General features: G+C 40.5%; 1 protein-coding gene across 1 annotated transcript in view; it reads right to left on the bottom strand.

The window, feature by feature from the left end:
* VPS53 (VPS53 subunit of GARP complex) overlaps window positions 1-24,304 on the bottom strand; it is a 137,552-nt gene that overhangs the window by 21,573 nt on the left and 91,675 nt on the right. The window contains exons 16-18 of the mRNA XM_045526163.1: window positions 16,550-16,632; window positions 15,419-15,497; window positions 2,207-2,355 (exon numbers count right to left, since the gene is read on the bottom strand). Of these exons, the coding sequence (XP_045382119.1) occupies window positions 2,207-2,355; window positions 15,419-15,497; window positions 16,550-16,632 (311 nt within the window). The remainder of the gene's footprint in view (window positions 1-2,206; window positions 2,356-15,418; window positions 15,498-16,549; window positions 16,633-24,304) is intronic.

Below are 24,304 nucleotides of genomic sequence, written 5' to 3' on the forward strand. Positions count from 1 at the left end.
CTGCAGTTTTGACCGAGGTGGATCTTTATGTCTCAACAGGAAAGGCTGCTCTTGCTTCAGACACCAAATGGAGGCCAAAGGAAATATCTATGGCTGGGCAATGGTGGGGAAGGAAAGGAACTTCAGGTCCAGAGATCAGGTCTACGGGGAAGGTCTGCTAATCAGGAGGAAGGGCAAACAAGGGACTATTTGGAAGGGATTCTTCAATGCTGTAAACCAGGGCCAAACAAGCGGTGCAAGACTGAATTCTTGACTAATTGCAGCTGCACATATAGTTTGTACCCTGAGCTACTTCACACTGGAGTAAACTTTGGTGTGCCCTTGAACCGGCTCTATGTGCCAGTCTGGGTGGGAAGATATAGGGACCAGATGCATGTCTTTGGGGGACAAGTCCCCATGATGTGTTGGCTAACTGCCAAGGGCTTCTCCAGGCCATCAGCAGGGTGGTGGCTATTGCCCTTGGCTGGGGAAGGGACTCTTCACAACCCCCACCTCTGAGGTTTCTAGCCTTAGGCTGGGACTTCACAAGGATGAGAGGGTACCATGGATTAAAACAGAAAACTACTCTCTGGATCACAGGTTGATCCCAGATGTGAGAGACGGGCATCCTAGTCCCAGATCACTCAATATGGGCTTAGTAATAAAATTAAAGGGCCCTGAGGGCTGTGTGAGAATGTGAGGCTGATGCTGGGACGAGCTAAGTCAGGTGACTTCTTATTCACTTTCACGTAAGCTCAATTAGACCCTGTGCAACCACACTGGAGATTTTCAGTCACAGTAAATTTTTACAGAGACACGACTTCCACCGGCCATTACGGGGAGTGTCACCATGTGATTTATCAGCAACGCTTTAAACACACAGTAAGGAGCACCCGGAGAGTGAAGGGAGTTTCAACTCCTGGTCCATCTGTCGTGCTGCGAACATTAATGCCTCCCTGGAGGGTCCACTCTATCCTTTCTTGACAAACTAGAAACTAAAGCGAACGTTGAAAGCCACTGCATAATTGTTGCTCCTTAGGGATTTATTTGTGAGGGAAAGGGAAAGCCCTAATTGAATACAAACTGGGAGGGATTTGGGAAAGACAGAAACTTGGAGTCTTGAATCACCCTTTGGGACCTGGAGGAGAATAACCCAAATACAGTAGCTTGGACTGGGCTGACCTTCCCGAAGCCCTTCGGCTGCCAAAATGCTCATTTGATAATTGGTCAGAGGAGACACTGACCCTCTATATCGCCTGGTCTCACGGGAACTGGTGCTACAGCCAGATGCTGACTGGCAAAAGATCAAAACTATTTCCTTGCTTCAAAACGCAAGCCAGACATGGCTACACACGAGGATGTGGCAGGCAGACATGCAGTCCAGTGTGACTCCATCTCCTGTGGCAGTGGCCCTCCCCAACTTGCTCAGCCCAATTTCTAGCACCTTTCCTGGACCCAAGAATGACCACAAGTGGATAAATTCTAGCAGCCACATAATATGTACTATGAGGAAGGAGGAAGAGAAGGCTCAGAAGAGACAGAACTGATGGGTCCTACCCTTAAAAAGCTTATAATCAAGTCAGAGACAACGCGCACATATGAAATCACTGAAAAATATTCTAATTATCCAAACCTGGGCAAGGGGAGATTAGGTCCACATAATTCAAAATGACAGGACCCCCCTACTCAGTTTTGTTTGCCTTGACACGACTGATGATTATATTGCTGTTACTGTTATCTTGACTTCAATGAGCAGATTTAGTTTTATTATTATACTTCTTTTGGGTACAAATTAAAATCAGTTTGCCTGCAGGTACCAGAATGAGCCCCAGCTGGAAGATGGGGACACCTGAATTGTGAGCATGCTGGGGGAAGGAATGGCATTAAAAATAACCCAGCTGAGTATGATATTAAAATGGTAGACACATGTCGCTATACATCTGTCCAAACCCATAGATCGTATGACACCAAGCATGAGCCTTACTGTAAATGGTGACTCTGGCGGATTAATGACGTGTCAGTGTAGGTTAATCAACTGTAACAAAAGTACCACTCTGGTGGGGGGTGTTGACAACGGTAAAACTATGTGTGTAGGGGGACAGGTGTATATGGGATATCTCTGTGCCTTCTGCTCAATTTGGCTGTGAACCTAAAACTGCTCTAAAAAATAAAGTCTATTAAAAAAAAAAAACAACAACTCAGTGATGAGGAATGCTCCAGGACTTACTTTGCAAATTTAATGCAGAACTGAGTGAAGTATTTCCGTGTAGAAGCCAGGTTGTCACGGATGATGGGGACATTCTGTTTAATGTGAAGAATGACAGAGGTGACGTAGGGGCTCTGGTCACCAACATGCTCCACGTTCTGCCACTGCATCTGGAATGGAAACAGGACAAGGCTTTAGATACTTTGTGGGAGAACACTGTCACCTGCTTTTGGGGTAGAGGCAGGTTGGAGTGGGAATCAGGTCATAGCTTGGTATCACAGGAATTGGTCCCTTTTGTCTTGGGGAATTTGTCTTACTCATTCTGTAGTGGCTGACCATGAATAAAAACAAGTGTGCCCACCTTATTCTTGACAGTGAAGTATAACCTAGGCCCTTTCCTTTTCCTACTTGTCCCCATCATGCCTTCCATTCCCAGCTAAGCTGCCATCTTGTAAGGGAACCCTTGCCCGGCAGATGAACAAAGATCCTATTCTTCTGTCAGCTGTCCCACTAGCAGAGGACTGCAGAAGAACAGAGGAGGGAAGTCTACTTCCAAGCAGATGGGGAGCTTGGGAGATCTAAGAGGAGGCTGGGCTAAATGAAATAAAAGCTGCAGGAGAATTAACAAATACCTTTCTCTCAAATAAATTGGGAGGAGTTTGGGATTCTTTAAAAAGCAAAGTAGAAATGGTATGACATGAGATTTGCTTCAAAATAATCTAGGGTTGGAGGAGGGTGTCAGTGAAACAAGATCAATGAAGCTGGGTGACAGGTACATGGGGTCCACCATACTGTTTTCTCTATTTAGAATACACTTGGAATTTTCCATAACAAAACATTTAAAAAGGTGTGCATGTAGACTCTTACCCTCCTAAAACCTTTGGGATTATGTTGGAATTTCAATAAAGGGAAGGGAAAGGGAATCTCTGGCAAATTCTAGGGGCAGACCAGAGGGTAAGATGGTGATGTGGTGGCCAGCACAGGAGAGAGGCACAGGGGGAGACGGACATCACTGAGAGCACCAATGTGGTCCCTGACCAGGCCGTGAATAAAAATCAGAGACCCCTTTAGCTCGAGCTCCAACACCCTGATGAAAACTAGGGACATGCTCTGGAAAACATCTATAGGAAACCGGCTGGACTTCTTGGAATAAGTGGCACTTAGCAGTACTGGACCCTGGAGAACAGAAAGAACCCACGCTGCAGTGTCCCTTTCCCCATGGGAACCCACAGGGGAACAGGGCCAGCACCAGCCCCAGCCTTCCTGGACTGGCAGGGGAGGGGCGCTCTAACCCTGGGAAGGGCTGGAAGGTGCTGGGGGAGTTCTGCTGAGTCAGCCTCTCTGAGTGGAGCTGGACGGTCTGTAAAAAAGATCCCAAGCCAAACACAAACCATATAATATGTTCACAGAAGGAGGTCAGTAGTTCTGAGGCCTTGATGTCTCTGGCAAGAAAACACTATTTTTACAGAGCTCTTGGGGAAAGGAAAAATTCAATACTGAGAGAACTTGTTTAAAAGAATCATATTGTACATGGATGATTCCCCAGCCCGGGGAAGCTCAGATGACTCTATGTTTTTGTTCTAATGTTTCTACAAATCACCAGATATTTGTATTCTAAAAGCTTTAGGGATATGTAAGTGCAGGACCACAGAAAAGCAGGACGGGACCTCCATCTTCATTTCATAGATAAGAAAACTGAGGTCTTGAGGCATTACGAGTCTCACGCGAGCCTTCAGTCCCTGGCTGCAGATAGGAAAAGGTCTCCATTTTTTTTTTTACTGGGACAAAATAGAAACAAACAATGGACAAACAGTAGAAAGGTCTAATATGAACTGACCTTATATTCTAATGCTTTGGATATGTGTAACACTTTCTTCATCATCTTTTAGCTTATTCAAGACACTTCTTTTTCCATCTGATTTTAAAGATTTGACCCATCCAAATACGAGCACCCTAGGTAATTTTAGTTATTTGTTTGTTTCACAGGGTCTTGCTCTGTCATCCAGGCTGGAATGCAGTGGTGCGATCATAGCTCACTGTAACCTCAAGCTCCTGGGCTTGAGTGATCCTCCTGCTGCAGCCCCCTGAGTAGCTGGGACTAAGGTGGGCATCACTATAACAACTGCTAATTTTTAAATTTTTTGTACAGTCTTCCTACAGTCTTCCTACATTTTCCAGGCTGGTCTCACACTCTTGACCTCAAGCAATCCTCCCTCCTCCCGGCCTTCCTTGATGATTTTAAATGAGCTCATAGGGTGAGGCCAAAATTGACAGGTGCTTTTAAGTCATCTTCCTTTCTCCAGCTCTGCAGCAAGACTTGGATCAGAATGCTCTGGTTAAACACAGTGAACTGTGCAGGGCTTGATGTCTCCACTGCCAATCAACACGAAGCTTTTCCACAGTAATGACTATAGTTTTCCAAGTTGGCAGCATTGTATATTTCGAAATCTCAAAACAGTTTATAAGCGATTATCTAAACATCACAGTTCTCCATCAACAGAAGACCATAAAAGGAGGTGGTGACATGCTCTGTTGCTAGTTACAAAGCAACTCTGAAGCAAGACTGAGCACGAGATGAGGAGTTTCTTCGAGCTTCTGCTGGTTAGTCTGTACAGACATCATCTCGTCCCTCTTTATAAACACCGGCCACGACTGGAATATATGGGAAGAGATCTGATTTGCTTTACTACCTTAGCCAGTTATCATTCCACTGGTCAAGTTAAAAGAAGCATTAGCAAAGGCCAAGTGGATTCATGATTTTAAATTTAAGTCAGCTTAATGAAGGCAGAAAATGATTTAAAATACTGAAAACAGTGAAAGTTGACATTGCTTCTACTATTTTAAAAAAATGTGCAAAATAGAGTTAGCAGTGACTCTGACCGGTCATCGATCGGCTCAGGTGGCCGATGCTTGCCATAATCTAGCCCGGACAATGGAAGGTCTGAGCTGTAACCTGAATTGCACAAGATACCTATGTTAGGACCTACCATGTGCAGATCGCCTTGCCTGGCCCTATACATAGGCCATCTCATTTACAATTCGTACATGATCTCATTTAGTTCTCACAACAATCTTGTGGAGAGGAAACTCAAAAAGCTCAAAGAGATTACGTGACTTGCCCAAAGTTACACAGTTGGTAAATGACAGAGTTGGGACAGCCAGGTCTAAAGTCTGAGCACTACACCAGGCTGCTTGCTAGACATTTGTCAAAAAGAAGAGAAAAGCACAAAAGAACTTAACTGGGCCTTAGTTCAAGGTAAGCCCTGTTTTTCAAGGAGAAGCTAATGAAATATACAGTGATCAAGCACAGGTCTCTTTGAAAAAAGGAAATGGTAGCTTGCGTTGGAAGAACAAACATAAGGAAAAGTCATCAGAAGAAATAAGACTTCAACTTTTCCAGGTAAACTTTGCATTTAACATTGAGAAGTCACCCCTCTATACTGACAAGTTTTTCCTTTTGTGCTTTTTGTTTTGGGGTGGTGGGGTGGGGTTGAATACCAGATAGTGTGTAACTGGTACTATATAAATAATAAGAAATAGTTTGCAAAGGAGTAGTAACTAAGATGCAGGGTTGACAGAAAGAGCAAAGAAATGACAGTATGAAGATAATAATGATCAGAGCCTCGGGGACCTCACATTTACCCACAAGGACAGACTGTGGGGCCCAGAGCATCCCCAGTGCTCTGCTTCTGCTGCCTCAGGAGGGAGTGCGTGGGCTGTGCTGACACTTCACAGGGAAGGCTGGGAGGGCTTCACTCTTCCCACAAAGAGCCCACTGTCGCAGAGAATTCCAACCAGTTCATTGATCACAGAACAGAGCTCCACAACGATCTTGCTACGGAACTTGTTTTTTCCTATTGTTATAAGAAGCTTGGAAAGAGGTCTCCCGAGAAACTAATTTTCCTCAACGGAAAACTAAAATTCCAAGCTATTCATTTTGATCACTGGATTAGAAAGATGCATAGCATAGACTCAGACATTTAGACTCTCGGACAGGCAATTGGAATTTAGTGTTACGGTTTAGGCTGCTGTTGGCCCCAAGCAGTGGAGTTTTCTCAGGCATGCATGTACAAACTGACTGACTCACTCGTTCTAATGCTTGTCTGGGCTACTTTTACTCCTACAAGCATCTGCTATATTTCCAGGTGCCTTCTGCATGCACAACACTGGACCAAGCATTGTGGGGGTAACAAAGAGGGAGAAGGAACATTTACCAAGCGCCTACTATGCACAGGCACCGTGACTGACATTTTCACATGAACTTACTGCTTACAATGTTGCAGTGAAGGAGGTACTATTATTAATACTCCTGCTTTACAGATGATGAGACAGGCTTGAAGACAGTGAGGGACCCATCTAATGACATGTAACAAGCAGGACTGAAATCTAGACACTGGTTTATTTAACTCCAAAGTGCATGTCCTTTTCATTTCATCATGTTACTTTCCAAAAGAAGAGTTATCACCGTAAATGAACTTGAAATTAGCTGGGGCAACTGGGACAAGCAAAGTCTTTGTCTAGAATGAGGTTATAGACATATGGATGATTCAGCAGTGGTGATGGTGCTGCAGAGGAGGAAGAAAACCCTCCTCTCACTTTTTTGCTCAGGGATACATGTTCTTTCACTCCAAGGGGAAAATCAAGACGATCCAAAATAGAAAGTAGAATAACAAAGGGTTGAGGATACATAGATAGATAGATATGTAAGATATAGATACATACATACATATCTATGCAAGATATCTCTCTCTCTCTCTCTCTCTCTCTCTCTCTCTATATATATATATATATTTCCCATTCACTGCTGAGCCAATGGGAAGGTGAATTCATATAACCTTTTTTAAAACCAATTTGAAAATATCTATCAAAAATCTTGGCATTTACATAGGCTTTGATCTCTGTAATTCCCTTTAAGGCAACTAATCTAAAGTTAATAGTTATGAATATTCAGAAAATAAAAATACACACATACAAAAGAGGCTGCCCACTGCCAGACTATTTATAAATGTTAAAAACTGGAAATAAGGCTGCTTCTGGGAGAGGAAGTGGGTGGCTGAGGGACTTACCTTGCATTTCCTTTGTAGAATTTAAAAAAGAAAAGAAGAAAAAATAAAGACAAGGGGAAAAGAGGAGCAAGGGAAAGAAAATGTAATAAAAGCCTCCCCCTCAAAAAAACTAGAAATAACATAAATAGATATCAAAAGTGAATGGATTACATGCGTTTTAAGGGAAGCAGTAGATTATAGTACTTAAGATGATGAAATGTGGAGTCAGCCAGTCTGAGTTCTAACACTGTGCAGCCTTCTAAGTGTGTGACTTGGGCAAGTTACCTAACCTCTCTGAGCCTCAGTTTTCTCATCTGTAAAACTGTGACGATGATAATATCTATAATCTATCATTGAGAGATAATATAGGGAATGCTATTAACATAGTGCCTCATACATATTAATTCCATGGCAAATGTTAACTATTGTTACAATTTTAACAATGAACACTTTGTATTATGGAATACAATGCAATCACTAAAAACATCGTAGCCCTAGATTCAAGGATACAGAAAACTATTAAAACCTGCTATGTGAGGAAAATATTTTGTCAGAGAGTGTGTAAATTATAAACTTGTTTTTATTTGTAAATATACCAGCATTTCTTTCAGAAATATATCTGTTAATTGAAATTATGGATGATTTATATTTTTTTCTTTTAAAAAAGTCCGTATTTTCTATAATGGAGGTGGTTTGCTTTTATCATTAATAAAAAATCCTTTTATGAAAAAAGAAAGCTGTGTTTTGGTTATAAGTGGAAAGTAAACTTGAGGATTTCTTAACCCTGGTGTTCTGTGGGCTTTCTGAAATAGATCTGCATTTTCATGACTGAGGAAAATGAGAACAGATTTGAGGACTGTTCTAACTATTTCAAAATGTCTTTGGGGGATAGTAATGCAGCCTCCTAAATTAGTACATGCTCATAATCCTAAAACCTAATAGAAATTGCACACCAGACTGTAAGGAAATTTAATTTATTCAGTTTCTTCCTAAAACTACCATTAATGGGCAAAAAGCTAAGTGTGTTTGATTTTGGACACAGACTTAGATTCTTTCAACCTAGTGACGTGAGCTGCCTTAGGAAAAAGGACATAGTGAGGAGGGTTCCATGGGACCAACAGTCCCTGTTCAGGAGGCCGTAGATTTCTTTTAATCCTACTGTAAGGCCATAATCAGACATACTAAATCCTAAGGATTTGCAGAATTTACATCTAAAAGATAGAACTCTTCATATTTCCACCAAAACACTCCACATAACTAGCTTTTTAAGAATCAAGAGAGTTGGTTTTACTTCTGACTTCACTACTGTAAGCTACATGGCTTTGGGCAGAATATGAAATAGAAACAAACAAACAGACATACCAGAAGGACAATTCATTAGTTTTCAGAGAAGAATATACAAAGCAGACTGGAATGCTTAGGTTGGCTGCTCAACACATTTCCTCCCCTGTAGGAAAGTCATGGTGTCAGAGCATGAACAGCTGAAGACTGATCTCCAACAGGATGACTGTGAGTGCTGGAGGAGCTCACAGTCAAGCCAGCATGAAGACCCATGTGAACCTAGCAGTCCTGGGCACACACTGACTTGCTGCTCTTCTGCTTTCAGGCAAGTCACTTAAGCTGACTTTGCCTCAGTTGCCACATTTGCCAAACAGGCTTACTCTCTCTCTCTCTCTCTCTCTGTGCATGGTGTGATACAAGCCTGCAAAGAGAGAGACAAGAGTCTGGATCCTGGCTCTGCCACATGCTAGCTGAGATCCTGAACAAGTGACTTAACGTCTTTGTGTTTCAGCTTATTTGTGAAAGGGGGGAAATAATATAGCCACCTGATCAATTTATTGTTAGAATTAAATAAGATAATGCATTTAGGTGCCTGATTCTTGGTAAGTGCTCAATAAGTAGTAACTCCTTACCATCTTATAGAGCTCATCTAAGAAAATAATGCAATATGGGGCCAGGCATGGTGGCTCATGGTGTGTAATCCCAGCACTTTGGGAGGCCAAGACAGGAGGATCACTTGAGGCCAGGAGTTCAAGACTAGCCTGGGCAACACAGAGAGACCCTGTCTCTACAAAAAAAAAAAAAAATTATCCAGGCATGGTGGTGTGTGCCTGTAGTCCCAGTTACTCAGGAGGCAAAGGCAGGAAGATTGCTTGAGCCCAGGAGTTCAAATCTGCAGTGAGCTATGATTGCATCACTGCACGCTAGCCTGGGCAACAGGGTGAGTCCCTATCTCTTAAAAAAAAAAAGAAAGAAAGAAAGAAAAAAGAAAATAATGCAATAGGGGAAGGGAAAGTGGTCTGAAAGGTAATTCTGACATAACTTATCAGCAACACCACTGTAATCTCAAAGTTACAGTTTTAGATGGACCACTAAACTTTCATCATATTTTGCTTCCTCTACTTGGGCCTGGCCTGTTTAAGGTTGTTCCTGTTTATGTTTTTTATCAAACTTTGCCACTCTATATTTTTCTCTCCTTGTCTAGCAGTGGGGCTCTTGTCCACAACCATGGGAGCTAATAGCTGGGTGTGGGCATTCCTTAATTCTGACCTTTCTCCAATCAGCTCCAGGACACTACTTGCTGACATAAGAAGCCCTGCTATTAAGTACCACCGAGGAGCACTGCATCATCCTCAACAGCACTTGTTATGTTTTTAAAGATTGAGGGATTCTTTGACCCCACCATCTCCTACAAAGATGTCCAAGTTTCTTACTCTTTTGTCTACCAGCTCCACCCAGCCAAAACTGCTTGGTAGTGTTATCTATGCCCCACTTTATTTTTTATTTATTTATTTTTTTACCATTCTTTGGTCAAACGGGGGTCCGCAATCCTTTACTTCTTTTTCTTCCTGCCTTTTTTACCTTCCAAATCATTCAGGGAGTGCTACTCTTTAGCAAGTACTTTGCTATGCTATAGACATTGAAAAATGAGTAGGACACAGTCCTCAAGTTGTTCAAAGTTTAACAGGGAAGACAAAGATATAAAAATAATTGTTAATAAAGTAGAGAGATAGTGTAGGTACTGTGGTGGTTTTTTTTTTTTTTTGTTGTTGTTGTTGTTGAGACTGAGTCTTACTCTGCTGCCCCGGGCAGAGTGCAGTGGTGTCATCACAGCTCACAGCAACCTCAAACTCCTGGGCTCAAGCGATCCTCCTGCCTCAGCCTCCCAAGTAGCTGGGGTTACAGGCGTGTGCCACCCCAAGCCTGGATAATTTTTTTCTATTTTTGGTAGAGACAGGGTCTCACTTTTGCTCAGGCTGCTCTTGAACTCCTGACCTCAAGTGATCCTCCTGCTTCAGGCTCCCAGAGTGCTATGATTACAGACATGACCCACAGTGCCCGGCCTGGTACTGTGGTGTTTTGAGGGAGAAAGAGGACTGCTCTGAGGGAAGAATGGTGACATTGCAAGGGACCCAGAATAGCCACAGCAACGTTGAAAAAGAATAAAGTTGGAAGACTCATTCTTCCTCATTTCAAAGATTACTACAAAGCTACAATAATCAAAACAGTGTGGTACTGGCCTAAGGACACACATATATTATCAATGGAATAGAGTGAGAGTCCAGAAATAAACCCATACATCAACGGTTAACTGATTTTTGGCAAGGGTATCTAGCCCATCCAGTGGGAAAAGAATAGTCTTTTTAACAAATGGTGCTGGGAAACCTGAATATCTACATGCAAAAGAATGGAGTTGAATCCTTACCTCACACCATATACAAAATTAATTCAAAATGGGCTGACAATTTAAATGTAAGAGTTAAAACTATAAAACTCTTAGCAGAAAGCACAGAGTAAATCTTTGCGATTTTGGACTAGGTAAGGTGTCTCAGACATGACACCAAAAGCACAAGCAACCACAACAACAACAACAAAAAAAATAAATCCGAGTTCAGCAAATCAAAGGACACTATCAAGAAAGTGAAAAGACAACCCACAGAAAATATTTGCAAATCTCATATCTGGTAAGGAGTCTAGTATCCAGACTATGAAAAGAACTTTTACAACTCAACAACAGAAAGACAAATAACCCAATTTTAACATAGGCGAATAATTTAATTGACATTTCTTCAAAGAAGATATACAAATTGCCAATAAACACATGAAAAGAAGATCAACATCTTAGTCATCAGGGAAATGCAAACTCAAACCATAATGAGATACTACTTCATTCTCAGAAGAGTAGCTATAATTTTAAAAAAAGGAAAATACGTGTTGGTGAACATGTGGAGAAATTAGAACCCTCATACTTTGCTGGTGAGAATGTAAAATGAATGGCACAGTCACTCTGGAAAACAGTTTGGCATTTCCTCAAAATGCGAAATATAAAGTTATCACATGACTCAGCAGTCCCATTCCTCGGTGTATGTTGAAGAGAACTGAAAACACATGTCCACACAAAAATTGTACACAAATGTATACAGCATTATTCAAAATAGTTAAAAAATGGAAACAGCTCAAACATCCATCAACTGATGAATGGATAAACAAAATGTAGTATATCCATATAATGGAATATTATCCAGCCATAAAAAGGGATGAAGTACTGATACATGACATACATGGATGAACCTTGAAAATATTACACTAAGTGAAGAAAGCCAGGCTCAAAAGGCCACATATTGTATGATTTTATTTTTGTGAATGTCCAGAATAGGCAAATCCATAGAGCCAGAAAGTAGATTAGTGGTTGTCAGGGGAGAATGATTTCTTTTTGGGGTGATAAAGATGTTCTGGAATTAGATTGTGGTGGTGGCTGCACAATCTTGTGAATACAATAAAAAAACCACTAAATTGTACACTTAGCAAGGGTGAATTTTGTGGTATGCAAATTATACCTCAATTTTTAAAAAGGGGGGCAGACATTTGAACTGGATCTTTTTTTTTTTTTTTTTTAGGAGGTAGAGTCTCACTCTGTCACCCAGGCTAGAGTGCCATAGTGTCAGCCTAGCTCACAGCAACTGCAAACTCCTGGGTTCAAGCGATCCTCCTGCCCTTAGCCTCCCTAATAGCTGGGACTACAGGCACATGCCACCACATCCGGCTAATTTTTTCTATTTTTAGTACAGACAGGGTGTCTCTTGCTCAGGCTGGTCTCAAACTCTTGAGCTCAAGAAATCCTCCTGCCTCGGCCTCCCAGAGTGCTAGGATTACAGGTGTGAGCCACCGCGCCCGGCCTGAACTGGATCTTAAAGGATATGCTCATTGGGTAGACAATAGTGGGAACAAAGAATAAAATGAGAAAAGGCGTGGAAGACACAAAAGAGCAATGTACATCCAGGGAAGTGAAAATGGCTCTGAGGCTGGAATATATGGTGTGCCAGAAACTGAGCTAGCAACACAGTGTAGGGATAATTATGAAAGCCCTATGCCAACCAAGGAGGAGGCCATCGAGTACTTCCAATGAAAATGGGGTCTCCTCCCAGGAGAATGACATAACCAAGTTGCCTGGCTCAATCCCTCTTGTCAAGCCCAACACTCATTCTTCTCATCATGTATGAAATACATTTATTTAAAGCACTGGTTATTCTCAGTTTTCTCTCCAGCAGAGTAGAAACTCCTTGAGGGGAGCCTTGTTTCCAGTCTTGACTATGTCAGTCCAAGTGCAGCACCCTGTGGAATTCCTAAGATGTTCAAAGGGATTGGTGATTTCAACGTAACTCTGAGCTTTCCCTAACTTTACAAACCTTTGTTCACGTTGTCACCCTGTTTGAAATGCCCTCTCAATCACAAAGTCATTTAAAACTTTGCCCTGGTCTATTTCAAATGCCATTTCCTTATGAAGGCTTTCCCGGCCCCCCCACCTAGATATGAACTCTGCCCTCTTTTAAAGAGGGTGTATTATATACTTTTCTTACGGTACTGATTTCCTCATACCTTACATTACAGGTATCTGGGCATTCCTCTCATCTTACACATCTCTTGCCCCTCACCAGCTGGAATCTAAACACGCTGGCATAAAGGTCTACACCTTTCCGAGCCCTGCAACTCCCAGCACCGTGCTGGGGAGAGTCTGAATTGAACTGTTCAACTAGTGGCAAAAACGATAGAATCAGAGACAGAAATACTCATTATCCTAGAAGAAACTACACAAAACAGGATGCAGGCACAAATAACAGAGAGCATATGTTGAATCAATTTGTGACCACTTGGCTTGTTTATTTCCATCACATGGATTTCATTTTGCTAGAACTCCAGAAGACTCAGACAAAAGTAATGGCCTCTCAGCTGCTGTGTTCCCAAGTCTGTGGTTTTCGTATGATATAAACAAAAGATTCTGGAGTTATGGTCTCTGTTAATATTTGCTGGTGTGGGTCTGGGGGAGAAATGGATGGTGGGGTGGGGTGGGGGGAGGTATGAGAGAAATCCACCTAATGAACCAACGGTTCATATAAGCAACACCTGGAGTGTTAAACCCTCTCCAACTGTTATTTTATTGAAAAAAAATATTCCATTCTTCCTTCAGTAAATGTAAAAATTCTTTTGCCAGCTGCATTCCAATCGAAAGTGTGTGGCAGTTCAGGAGAGATGGCAGCTGGAACAGATCACATTCAGGATGTAGAGAATGCTTACCAGCAGCAAGGGGATAATCAGGGCCTGCAAAATGAATCCTCAGAGCCATGTTCCTCTAAGAAAATGGATTAGCCTCGATTTGCCTGCTCACAGTGTTCCGCCTATAAATGCTGGGAATACTAGAAATGCCTATCAGCATCTGATTGGTGAAACGATCAGCCTTTTGAATAGAAAATTGTGACATCAGCTATTTCAGGACTTCCCACTTCGATTCATAAGACCCCGAAGCCTAAGTTTTGGTTTTAATCCTATTTTTGCTAAATATTTACAATCTACTGCAAAACCAAATTCAGACCAAATGTCTGCTTGCACAACCTTGTGACACAGCCACTTCTCCTGACAAGAGGGAAAGAGATTTATTTATTGAGCACTTGTTATGTGACTGGCATCAGACCAGTCACTTTCTTCATGTTCCATCCTTACAACAACTCCAAGAGGCAGATATCCACATTTCACAGGAGATACGTGGGCCCCGATGATGTCACTTGGGCCCAGACAGGTTAAGTCATTTGCTCAACACCCCCAAAGGAGAAACTGGAAGAGTTAGCTCTGTCTCACTCCAAAGTCAGTGTTCTTTCCACTGCCCTCTCATATTGGCTAGTATGCCCCAGAGAAGTCCTTTCTCCAGAATTTGCAAGAATGCTACAAGAGCCCATGACTCTAGAATAGGTGCTGACAAACTTTTTCTGTAAAGGCCCCCACATAGTAAATATTTTATTATTTTTTTAAGCTCTGTGGGCTATATGGCCTCTGTTCCAATTACTCAGTTCACCACTGTAGCACAAAAGCAGCCATAGATAATATGTAAATAAACGAACATGGCTGTGTTCTGATAAAACTTTATAAAAACAGGCAGTGGGCCAGATTTGGTCCACAGGCTATAGTTTGCCAACCCCTGCTCTAGAAGGTTCTAGGGTGGGCAGCTTCATGTTATTTGGTCTTAGAAATAAATAAAGAATTGCCCATTTCTAGCTAAATTAACATACATGAGAGTCTCCTATAGTCAAGACAATATGAGAGATAAAGAGCAGCATAAGACATGGTCCATGCACTTAAGGAATTTATAATACATTCTCTCGGGAAGAAAAGGCACAGGCACATAAAATCCAAAAATAGCAACACAAGACAGTACCTGGTAAGTGCCAAAGGAGGGGACTTGAGGGCCAAGGGCTGACTGATGGGCCACCATGATATTAGAAAACCAGAGTCCACAACCTGATCAAATAATCTTGCATTGGCACCAGAGCGCAGAAAGAGTCGGAAAAACCTCTCAGTGGGCAAGAATGAAGAATGAGTCAGAAGTTACAGCCTTAAGTGCTAACAAAAACATCCATTCTGGCGAGACCACACTAAGGTTTTTAGCATGTGTCAGATACTAATCAAAGACATCTCCTTTAGACTCACCAAACACATTTTCTCCCTGTCTCATTCTGCAAGGACAAGCAATTGACCTCAGGTGCAAGATAAACTGAGTGCCTTAGGGAGCCCCGGAGGCCTTCCCACTCTCCTCTCAGCTGATACAGAAGAGCCTGAAGGAGCTACAGGCAAGAGCCCATAGAGTCCATCTCGGGCCACCCTTGGAAGCCTAGTAAGGAGCCATTTCTCAACACCTTACCTTGCTCATGGCGGTCAGGGCAGGGTCGCACGCAGCATCCAGATCCTGCACCAACAGCTGAATACTGCTGGAGATGACACTGCAGATCAAACAAAATATTATGGTCACAACTTTAAAAATGACTGTTTAAATGACTAACATAGCCCCTTACAAATGTTTTAGCCCCCATGTAAAACTTAGGTTCATCATTTCACCAGAAAAGCTCGAGCTTTAATTAATGACAATGGAGGAGAAGTGTGGCTCTTTCTTCATGTCCTGGTCTTACCTGGGTGTGCCCCGTCTCATCAGGACACAAAATTCCATGGCTAGTCTCCCTAATCACCACCCCAAGAACCCCCTCTTCACATTGTCCTCCTGAAGTACTTGTTTCCAAAAAACATTTAATTCAGAACTAAAGGAAAACAAAGTTAAGGGGAAGAAATAAACTAAGAGAGAGAATTTTGATTTTTCCTAAGTAAGTGGTTGATGTGAAAGCTGAAGGTTGGCCCACGCCTATCTTCATTTAATAACAGTGGAGCGCATTCCAAGAAGGCTTTATTGTTTGAACTTCTTAGACGGACCTCCCTCGCCCCTCAAACACACACACACACACACACACACACACACACACACACACACACACACACACACGCTCTTACACCCCTAATGGTTAAAACCAGGCCCTCCCTCGCCCCTCAAACAAACACACACACACACACACACACACACACACACACACACACACACACACACACACACACACACACACGCTCTTACACCCCTAATGGTTAAAACCAGGCCATTTACACTTCATAGTCTAAAATATAGGAAGTGGGTCTGGCCCTCTGCTGATTTAGGCAGGGGTAGATCAGAGATAGACAAGGCAGAATTTCTTCTCTTTGGTTATTCTAGACAGTGCAACAATAAAGATGCTATAAGCTAAAAGGATGATTGCATCTGAGGAGGCAGAATGGAAGGCAGCTGCACCAATTCTAACGCTGCTTCTTAGTGGCTACTGGAGAATAACTCAGATCCAACAAAAGGCCCTGGAAACCTCTTAGGTTCTGTAGTGACTAAAGCCAACAGCCTGAGACATGCCGCTTGGTAAAGGAGAAAGGGCAGGCCTTAAGCAAATACATGCAAAGTACATACGTGCTGAAGGTGTCCATTTCTCCAGTCAGATTGATTCGTTCGATCAGACTTACATCAACTTTTTCTTTGAGTTTTTCTTCTAGCTGTTAGAAAATGAAACAGAAACATGCTTAATGATTATCCAAAGAGTACCATAATAATAACAGTTCATCTTTACTGAGGTTGATGATTCAGGCATAATTCTAGACATGTTTCATGTATTGACTCATTTATAATAATTCTCACATCCCTATGAGGAAGATTCTATTATTATGCCCATTTTACAGATGAGAAAACGGAGGAGGAACCTATCCAAGACAGTCAGGGATAGGGCCAGGAATCAAATTTCTTTCAACCTATATCCTTTAGCACTGTGCTATACTTGTTTCTTGACACATTTATAATTCATATCGTTGATTTTGAAAAGACCCTGATTTTAAGATATTCCCTGCACCATGAACTGAAGATTTGCCCATCAACACTGGAAACCTTTGGTGGTAAGTGGCAGTAAAACCAACTAAAATATTGAGTGCTATAATGCTATTGGCCCAGCACTTTGCTAAGGTGTTGGAGATACAGAAGTAAACAAAAGGAACGTGGTTCCTGCCTTCATTAGCCTACAGTCTAGGATAGAAACACTCAACTTGCTCTCACAGCCTCAGACAAAAATATTATTGGACCAGAAATTGTAAATACCTGAAAACATCCCCGGGAGTTGATTCATCCTCACTCTTAAACCTATTACGCAAACTCTAAGAATAACTAATGTTTTGTCTTAAATTTTAAAAATGCTCTTAGGGGTGTGTAAATTGTGTAACTTTTTGGAAGGCAATTTATTAAAAAATCAAAGATTTAAATATACACACTCTTTAAATCACTAATTCACATCTAGAAATACACTTCAATGCAATAAGGAGAATATACAAAGATATACAAACACTCCATGCAGCATTCATCGATTCAACCAGTATTTACCGAAAGCCTACTTTGTGCCCAGCTGTGTAACAGAGTAAGGGAGTTGTTCAGTGAACAAAACAGGTAAGATCCTATTCTCACAAAGCTCACATTCTAGTGCTGTTTTACATTACTGAAAAACTGGAAACAGCGTACATGTGTATCTACAAAGGATTAAAGGATTGATGAAACAAATTATGGCACAGGCTTATAATGCTCAAACTCTTCAGAGGCCTCTTCCCATGACACTGAAAATAAAATCCAGACTTCTAACCATGATCTGCGTCCTGTCTAGCTCTCTGTCCCCATCTTCCTACTTTCTGCCTTGTGTGCTAGGCTTCGGTGACACTAGCTTCTTAAGGAGGGACACACCAGGGTCCTCCTCCCTCAGGACCTTCATCCTGCACACTTCCTACTTCCTCTCCCTGAAGTGCATCCCACTCACCCTCCCAGCGAGCTCCCTCACTTCCCAGCCCTTCCCGGCTCCTCCCTTGGCTGTCTCCTTCCCAACACTCAGGTCTCGGCTTCAATGTCACCTCCTCAGAGAGGCCCTTCTTGGCCACTTTCCTTTGGCAGGCAACTCCTTCACTCTAACACGGTCACGTCTGTTCCTTCCTCACACCTCAAATGTGAAGTTCCATCTTGGCTGGCTTGTTTGTTTATTATCTGGCTGCCCTATTAGTTCTAAGTTCCATGCCAGTAAGAAACTTGTTTACTCCATTCACCACTGTTAATTAACACTGTTAATTAGCCTCATACTTAATAAGTGCTTAATAAAGATCTCTTGAAAGAAGAAAAGAATGAATGGAACACCCTGTGCAGGTGTTAAAAAGGCTGAGGTAATACTGACATGGAAAGATGGCCATGATTTGGGTAAAAACAGAACAACGTTGCTTTGTTGTAGAATAGTATGTAGAGTATGGGTCCATTTTAATTTAAAAAGATACAACAAAAAAATGTTTGGAAGGATATACATTTTTAACAGTGGTTAACAGTGGTTTTCTGAGGGGTGACATTATGAGGAACTTTTATCCCTTAGGTGTATGTTTCTGTAATATTTGCAACTTTTTAGGAGTGTATATAACTTATACTATTACATTTAACAGGAACATTTCAAACATTTACAAAAATACAGTACAATATACCAAGCCAGTGTCACCAATTGTCATTACATGGCCAGTCTGGTTTCATTTACAGTCTCACCTATTCTGCCACATCTTGAATTATTTTGAAGCAAATCCTAGACATTCTATCATTTCATCTGTACATGTTTCAATATGTATCTCTAAAAGATAGGTACTCCTAAAAAATCATAACCATAATGCCATTATCACACCTATAAAAGCTAACAATAATTCTTTTAACATCAGTCATCACATATCTATCTAGTCAGTGATGATACTTCCCTCATTGTCTTACAATTTTCTTTCTTTCTTTTTTTTTTTTTTTTTTTGAGACAGACCTCGCCTGGGCTAGAGTACAGTGGTATCATCACGATTCACAGCAACCTCAAACTTCTGGGCTCAAGCGATCCTCCTGCCTCAGCCTCTGGAGTAGCTGGGACTATAGGCAAGTGCTACCACACCTGGCTAATTTTTAAATTTTTTGTAGAGACAACATCTTGTTACGTTGCCGAGGCTGGTCTTGAACTCCTGGGCTCAAGTGCTCCTCCTGCTTTGGCCCCCCAAAGTGCTGGGATTACAGGTGTGAGCCACTGTGCCTGGCCTGTCTTACAATTTTTAAAATAGTTTGTTTTAATTAAGATCCAAATAAAGACCATACATGGCAATTGGTTGATATGTCTCTTAAGTCTCTTTTAGAAAAATGAAATATAATTAATATATTAAAAACGTACAGATCTTTAGTGTTTAGTTGGATGAGTTTTGACAATCATATACACCTATGTAATTACCAATAATAACAAGATACAGAACATTTCCCTCCCCCTAGAAAGTTCTCTCATGCTCTTTTGCGACTTTCTAGCCAACCTCATCTTTATCCCTACTATCTGATTTTTATCACCACAGATTAGTTTTGCCTGTACAGTATTTGAATGTAATATACAGTAGTCCCTTATCCATGGTTTTGCTTTCCAAGGTTGCACTTACCCATGATCAACCATGGTCTGACAATATTAAATGGAAAATTCCAGAAATATGTCCAGCTATCCACACTATATACAGTAACCCCTTGTTTTTTCCTATACAGTAACCCCTTGTTACTGTATAGGAAAAAACACAGTGTACTAGACGTAGGATTCTGTACTATCTGTAATTTCAGGCATCCACTGGGGGTCTTGGAATGTATCCTCCATGGATAAGGCAGGGGGACCACTGTAAATGCAATCATACAGTATATACTCTTTGATGTTTGGCTTCTAATGTTTAACATAATGTTTTTTAGATTCACTCATGTTGCTGTGCATGTCAGTAGTTCAGTCTCCTGCTGAGTAGCAGTCCATTGTATGGATATACCACAACTTGTTTATCCATTCACCTGTTGAGGGACATTTAGATTGCTTCCAATTTTGGGCTGTTCTGAATGGGGCTACTATAAACATCCCTGTATGTGTCTCTTTGTCGTTATGTTATTGTTTATCTTGGGAAAATATCTGAGAATGGAATTCCTGGGTCATAAAGTTTTACAAGAAACTGCCGAACTGCTTTCCATTTCTAAAATGGTTATAATACTATTTCATGTTCCTGTCACCAATGTATAAGAATTCTAGTTGTTCTATATCCTTGTCAATATTGATGGTGTTATTCTTTTTGACTTTACAGTCATTCTAACAGCTATGTCAGTTTTAATTTGCATTTCCCTGATGACTAATAATATTGAGCATCTTTTCCTTTGCTTAGTGGACATTTGGGTATCGACTTTTGTGAAAAGTCTGTTCAAGTCTTTTGCTCAATTTAAATTGGGTAATTTGCTTTTTTGGAATTATTAGGAGTTATTTATATATACCGGGTACAAGTACTTATCAGTTATATGTGATGCGAATTTCTTTCTCAGTTTGTAGCTTATCTATTTTCTTAATGTATTCTTTTGTTAAGCAGAAAATTTTACTTTTGATGAAGGCCAACTTATTTAATTTTTTTTCTTTTGTGAGTAGCACTTTTTATATCCTGACCAAGGAGTCTTTGCCTACTAAAGGTTGTGAAGGCTTTTTTCCTGTTTTTCTTCTAGAAGCTTTATGGTTCTAGGCTTTATATTTCAGTCTATAATCCATCTTAAATTTTTGGATATGGTAAGAGACAGGGGTTGAGGTTGTTTTCCATATGCATAATCTATTGTTACCACTATGATCATTAAAAATTTAATTAATTGACTTGGCACCTTTGTGGAAAACCAATTGACCATAAACATGTGAGTCTATTTCTAGATTCCTTATTCTGTTTCACTAATTTATTTGCCTATGATTACACCAGTGCAACACGGTCTTGATTACCATAGCTTTACGGTAAGTCTTGAAATTAGGTAGTTTAAGTCATTCAACTTTTTTCTTCTTTTTCAAGATTATTTGGTTACTGGATCCTTTACATTTCTCTGTAAATGTTTCTTACATCTTTCTTCAAAACAGCCTGCTGGAATTTTGATAAGGGACTGTGTTGAATCTATCATTTTATAGAAACTGGACATCTTAACAACAGAAGTCTTCCAATCCATGAACATGATATACCTCTTCATTTATTCATGTCTTTAATTTCACTCAGCAACATTTTGTACTTTCAAGGTAGAGGTCTTACGTGTCTATTTTAGTTCTGTTTTGTGTTGCTATAACAGAAAAGAGGTTTATCTGGCTCATAGTTCTGTAGGCTGGGAAGGCAAGACTGGGTAACCACATCTGGTGGCTTCTGGTTAGGGCTTCATAATGCATTAAAAATGGTGGAGAAATGGAAGGATAACCAGGAATGTGTGAAAACAGCAAACATAAGAGGCAGTCTCACTTTATAACAACCCACTTTTGCAGTAATTAATCCAGTTCCATGAAAACTAATCCATTTCTAAGAGAACTTATCCAGTCTTGCAAGAAAAACATTAATCCATCTTAACAATCTAATCATCTCTTAAAGGCACTACCTCCCAACACTGCCACATTGGTGACCAAGCCTCAGTATGAGATTTGGTGGGGATAAACCTTATTCAAACCATAGCAGTGTCTTTCTTTGGATTTATTCTTAGGTGTCTGATGCATCTTAGTCCATTTTGTGTTGTTATAACAGAATACCACAGACTGGGTAATTTATCAAGAAAAGAAATTTGTTTCTCATGGTTCTGGAGGCTGGGAAGTCTAATATCAAGGCACTAGCATCTGGTGAGGGCCTTTTTCCTATGTCATCCCATTGCGGAAGGCAAGAGGGTGAGAGAGGGCAAAAGAGACAGGAAGGGGGCCAAACTCATTCTTATATCAGAACCCATTCCTGTGATGACCAACCCACTCCTGAGATAATGGCATTAACCCATTCACAAGGGCAGAGCCCTCATGACTCAATCACCTCTTAAAGGTCCCACCTCTCAACACTGTTGCATTGAGGATTATGTTTCCAACAAATGACCTTTGGGAGACACATTCAAACCATAGCATGATGCTTTAAATTGCTATTGTAAATAGCATTTTTAAAATAAACTATACTTTTCAGGACACTTTTAGATTTACAGAAAATTGCAAAGATAGTTCAGATAGTTGCCATATACTATATACCCATTTTCCCACATCATTATTAACAATATATTTGTTACAATTAATGAACAAATACTGATATATTATTGACACTGATTTTTAAATTTTATTTTCCAATTCTTTGTTGCTCAGATTCTTAAGTCTCTTTGCTTTCTTTCTCTATTTCTCTTTGCTCCTCTACAATTTTTTCTTAAAGAAACTAGGTTCTTAGGCCAGGTGCGGTGGCTCACACCTGTAATCCTAGCACTCAGGGAGGCCAAGGCAGGAGGATCACTTGAACTCAGGAGTTTGAGACCAGCCTGAGCAAGAGTGAGACCCTGAGTCTATTAAAAATAGAAAAAAATCAGCCGTGCATCATGGCGCGTGCCTGTAGTCCCAGCTACTTGGGAGGCTGAGGCAGGAGGATCACTTGAGCCCAGGAGTTTGAGGTTGTAGCAAGCTACGATGATGCTACTGCACTCTACCTGGGGCAACAGAGCAAGATCCTATCTCAAAAAACAAAACAAAAACAAAAAAAGGAGCCAAAAAACCCCAAACTATTAATAGGTTCTTTGTCCCTGTAGATCTTTCCACAGTTTGGATTTTGCTGATTGCATCCACAGGTATTAATTGGCATTTTCCTCTGTTCCTTATATTTCCTGTAAATTGGTAGGTAGGTGTAAAGCCTAATCTGATTCAGGTTCTTTTTCCAAAAAAGTACTTCATTGGTGGTCTTATGTAGTCTATCAGGAGATACATAATGTTTAGTTGCCTCTCATTTTGTGATGTTAACAGCCATTGATGCTCAAAGCCCAGATCCATTATTCCATTAGATATTCTCTCTTTTCTTCTTCACTTATTAACTGAACTTCTGCTATAAAGACATACATCCCACGGTAATTGACCTGGTTATCCTGAGGTACATATCACATAGCAAAGGCAGGGTAAGAACTTTCCTTTTCTTTACCAGTTTTAATTCATATCAGTGATTCCTTAGCATCCTCAACAGCAATAAACGAATTAAGAAAAATCTTTACAACAAAATAGATGTGAACATATTTGATGGAGGCTAGAAGTCTGAAATTAAGGTATTGGCAGGGTTGGTTGCTTCTGGAGGTTCTGAGAAAGAAACTGTTCCATGCCTCTCTTCTAGCTTCTGGTGTTTGCTGACAATCTCTGGTGTTCCTTGGCTTGTAGATGCATCACTCCAACGTCTGCCTCTGTCTTCACATGGCATTCTTCCCTTTGTCTTTGTGTATTATACCTTTTTCTCTTTTCTAAGGATAACAGTCATTAGATAAGGGCCATCCTAAGTCCAGAATGACGTCATCCTGAGATACTTAATTATATTTTCAAAGACCACATCTCCAAATAAGGTCACATTTATAGGTACTAGGGCCTACGACTTGGAAATATTTGAGGGGAGGGCACAATTCAATCCACTATAGTTTCTGAGTCTTCCGAGATGATACAATGTCTTTAATATTTTTTCTTGCTGTTTGTATGACATGATGTTCTAGGTTCATCTTGTACATTTCCTGACCTAGACTTGGAATTAGTCATTTCTCTAGTAATCTCTGGTTCTTTTTAGTGGAAAATGGTATTTAGAGATCACAATATAGGTTCTAAGAATGTATTTACTTTTATAATCAGTAAAAACAATTTTCACTAAATAAAAGTACCCACTAATACTTTTAAAATTTCTAAAGAATCTGTTCTAGAAAAATAACGCAAACCATTTAAGATGTATTCAAAAAGACATTCTTTGTAGTATTATTTATAAAAGCAAAAATTTAAAGCAGCATAAATAATTATTAGGGATACCACTAAATAATTTATGATATAGTCCCTTAATGGAATATTATGTGGCCATAAACAATGATTTAATAAAGACATTTTACAACAGAAAAAATGCTAATACTATGACACTAATAACAATAAAAGGGTATGAGTGAATTAAGATTATAACACACAAAACTATGTTTATGAAAAACAATTGACAAAAATACTATAAATTGCTATTATGATTACCTGAGGGAGATTAAGAGTGATTATTTTTATTATTTTTTTTGACTATGGTTATTTTACTTTTAAAATACCATGTTTATATGTATGTCTGTCTTTCTGCACACACACACACACACACACACACACACAATAGT

This window comes from Lemur catta, chromosome 15 (assembly GCF_020740605.2).
Source record: "Lemur catta isolate mLemCat1 chromosome 15, mLemCat1.pri, whole genome shotgun sequence".
NCBI lineage: Eukaryota > Metazoa > Chordata > Mammalia > Primates > Lemuridae > Lemur > Lemur catta.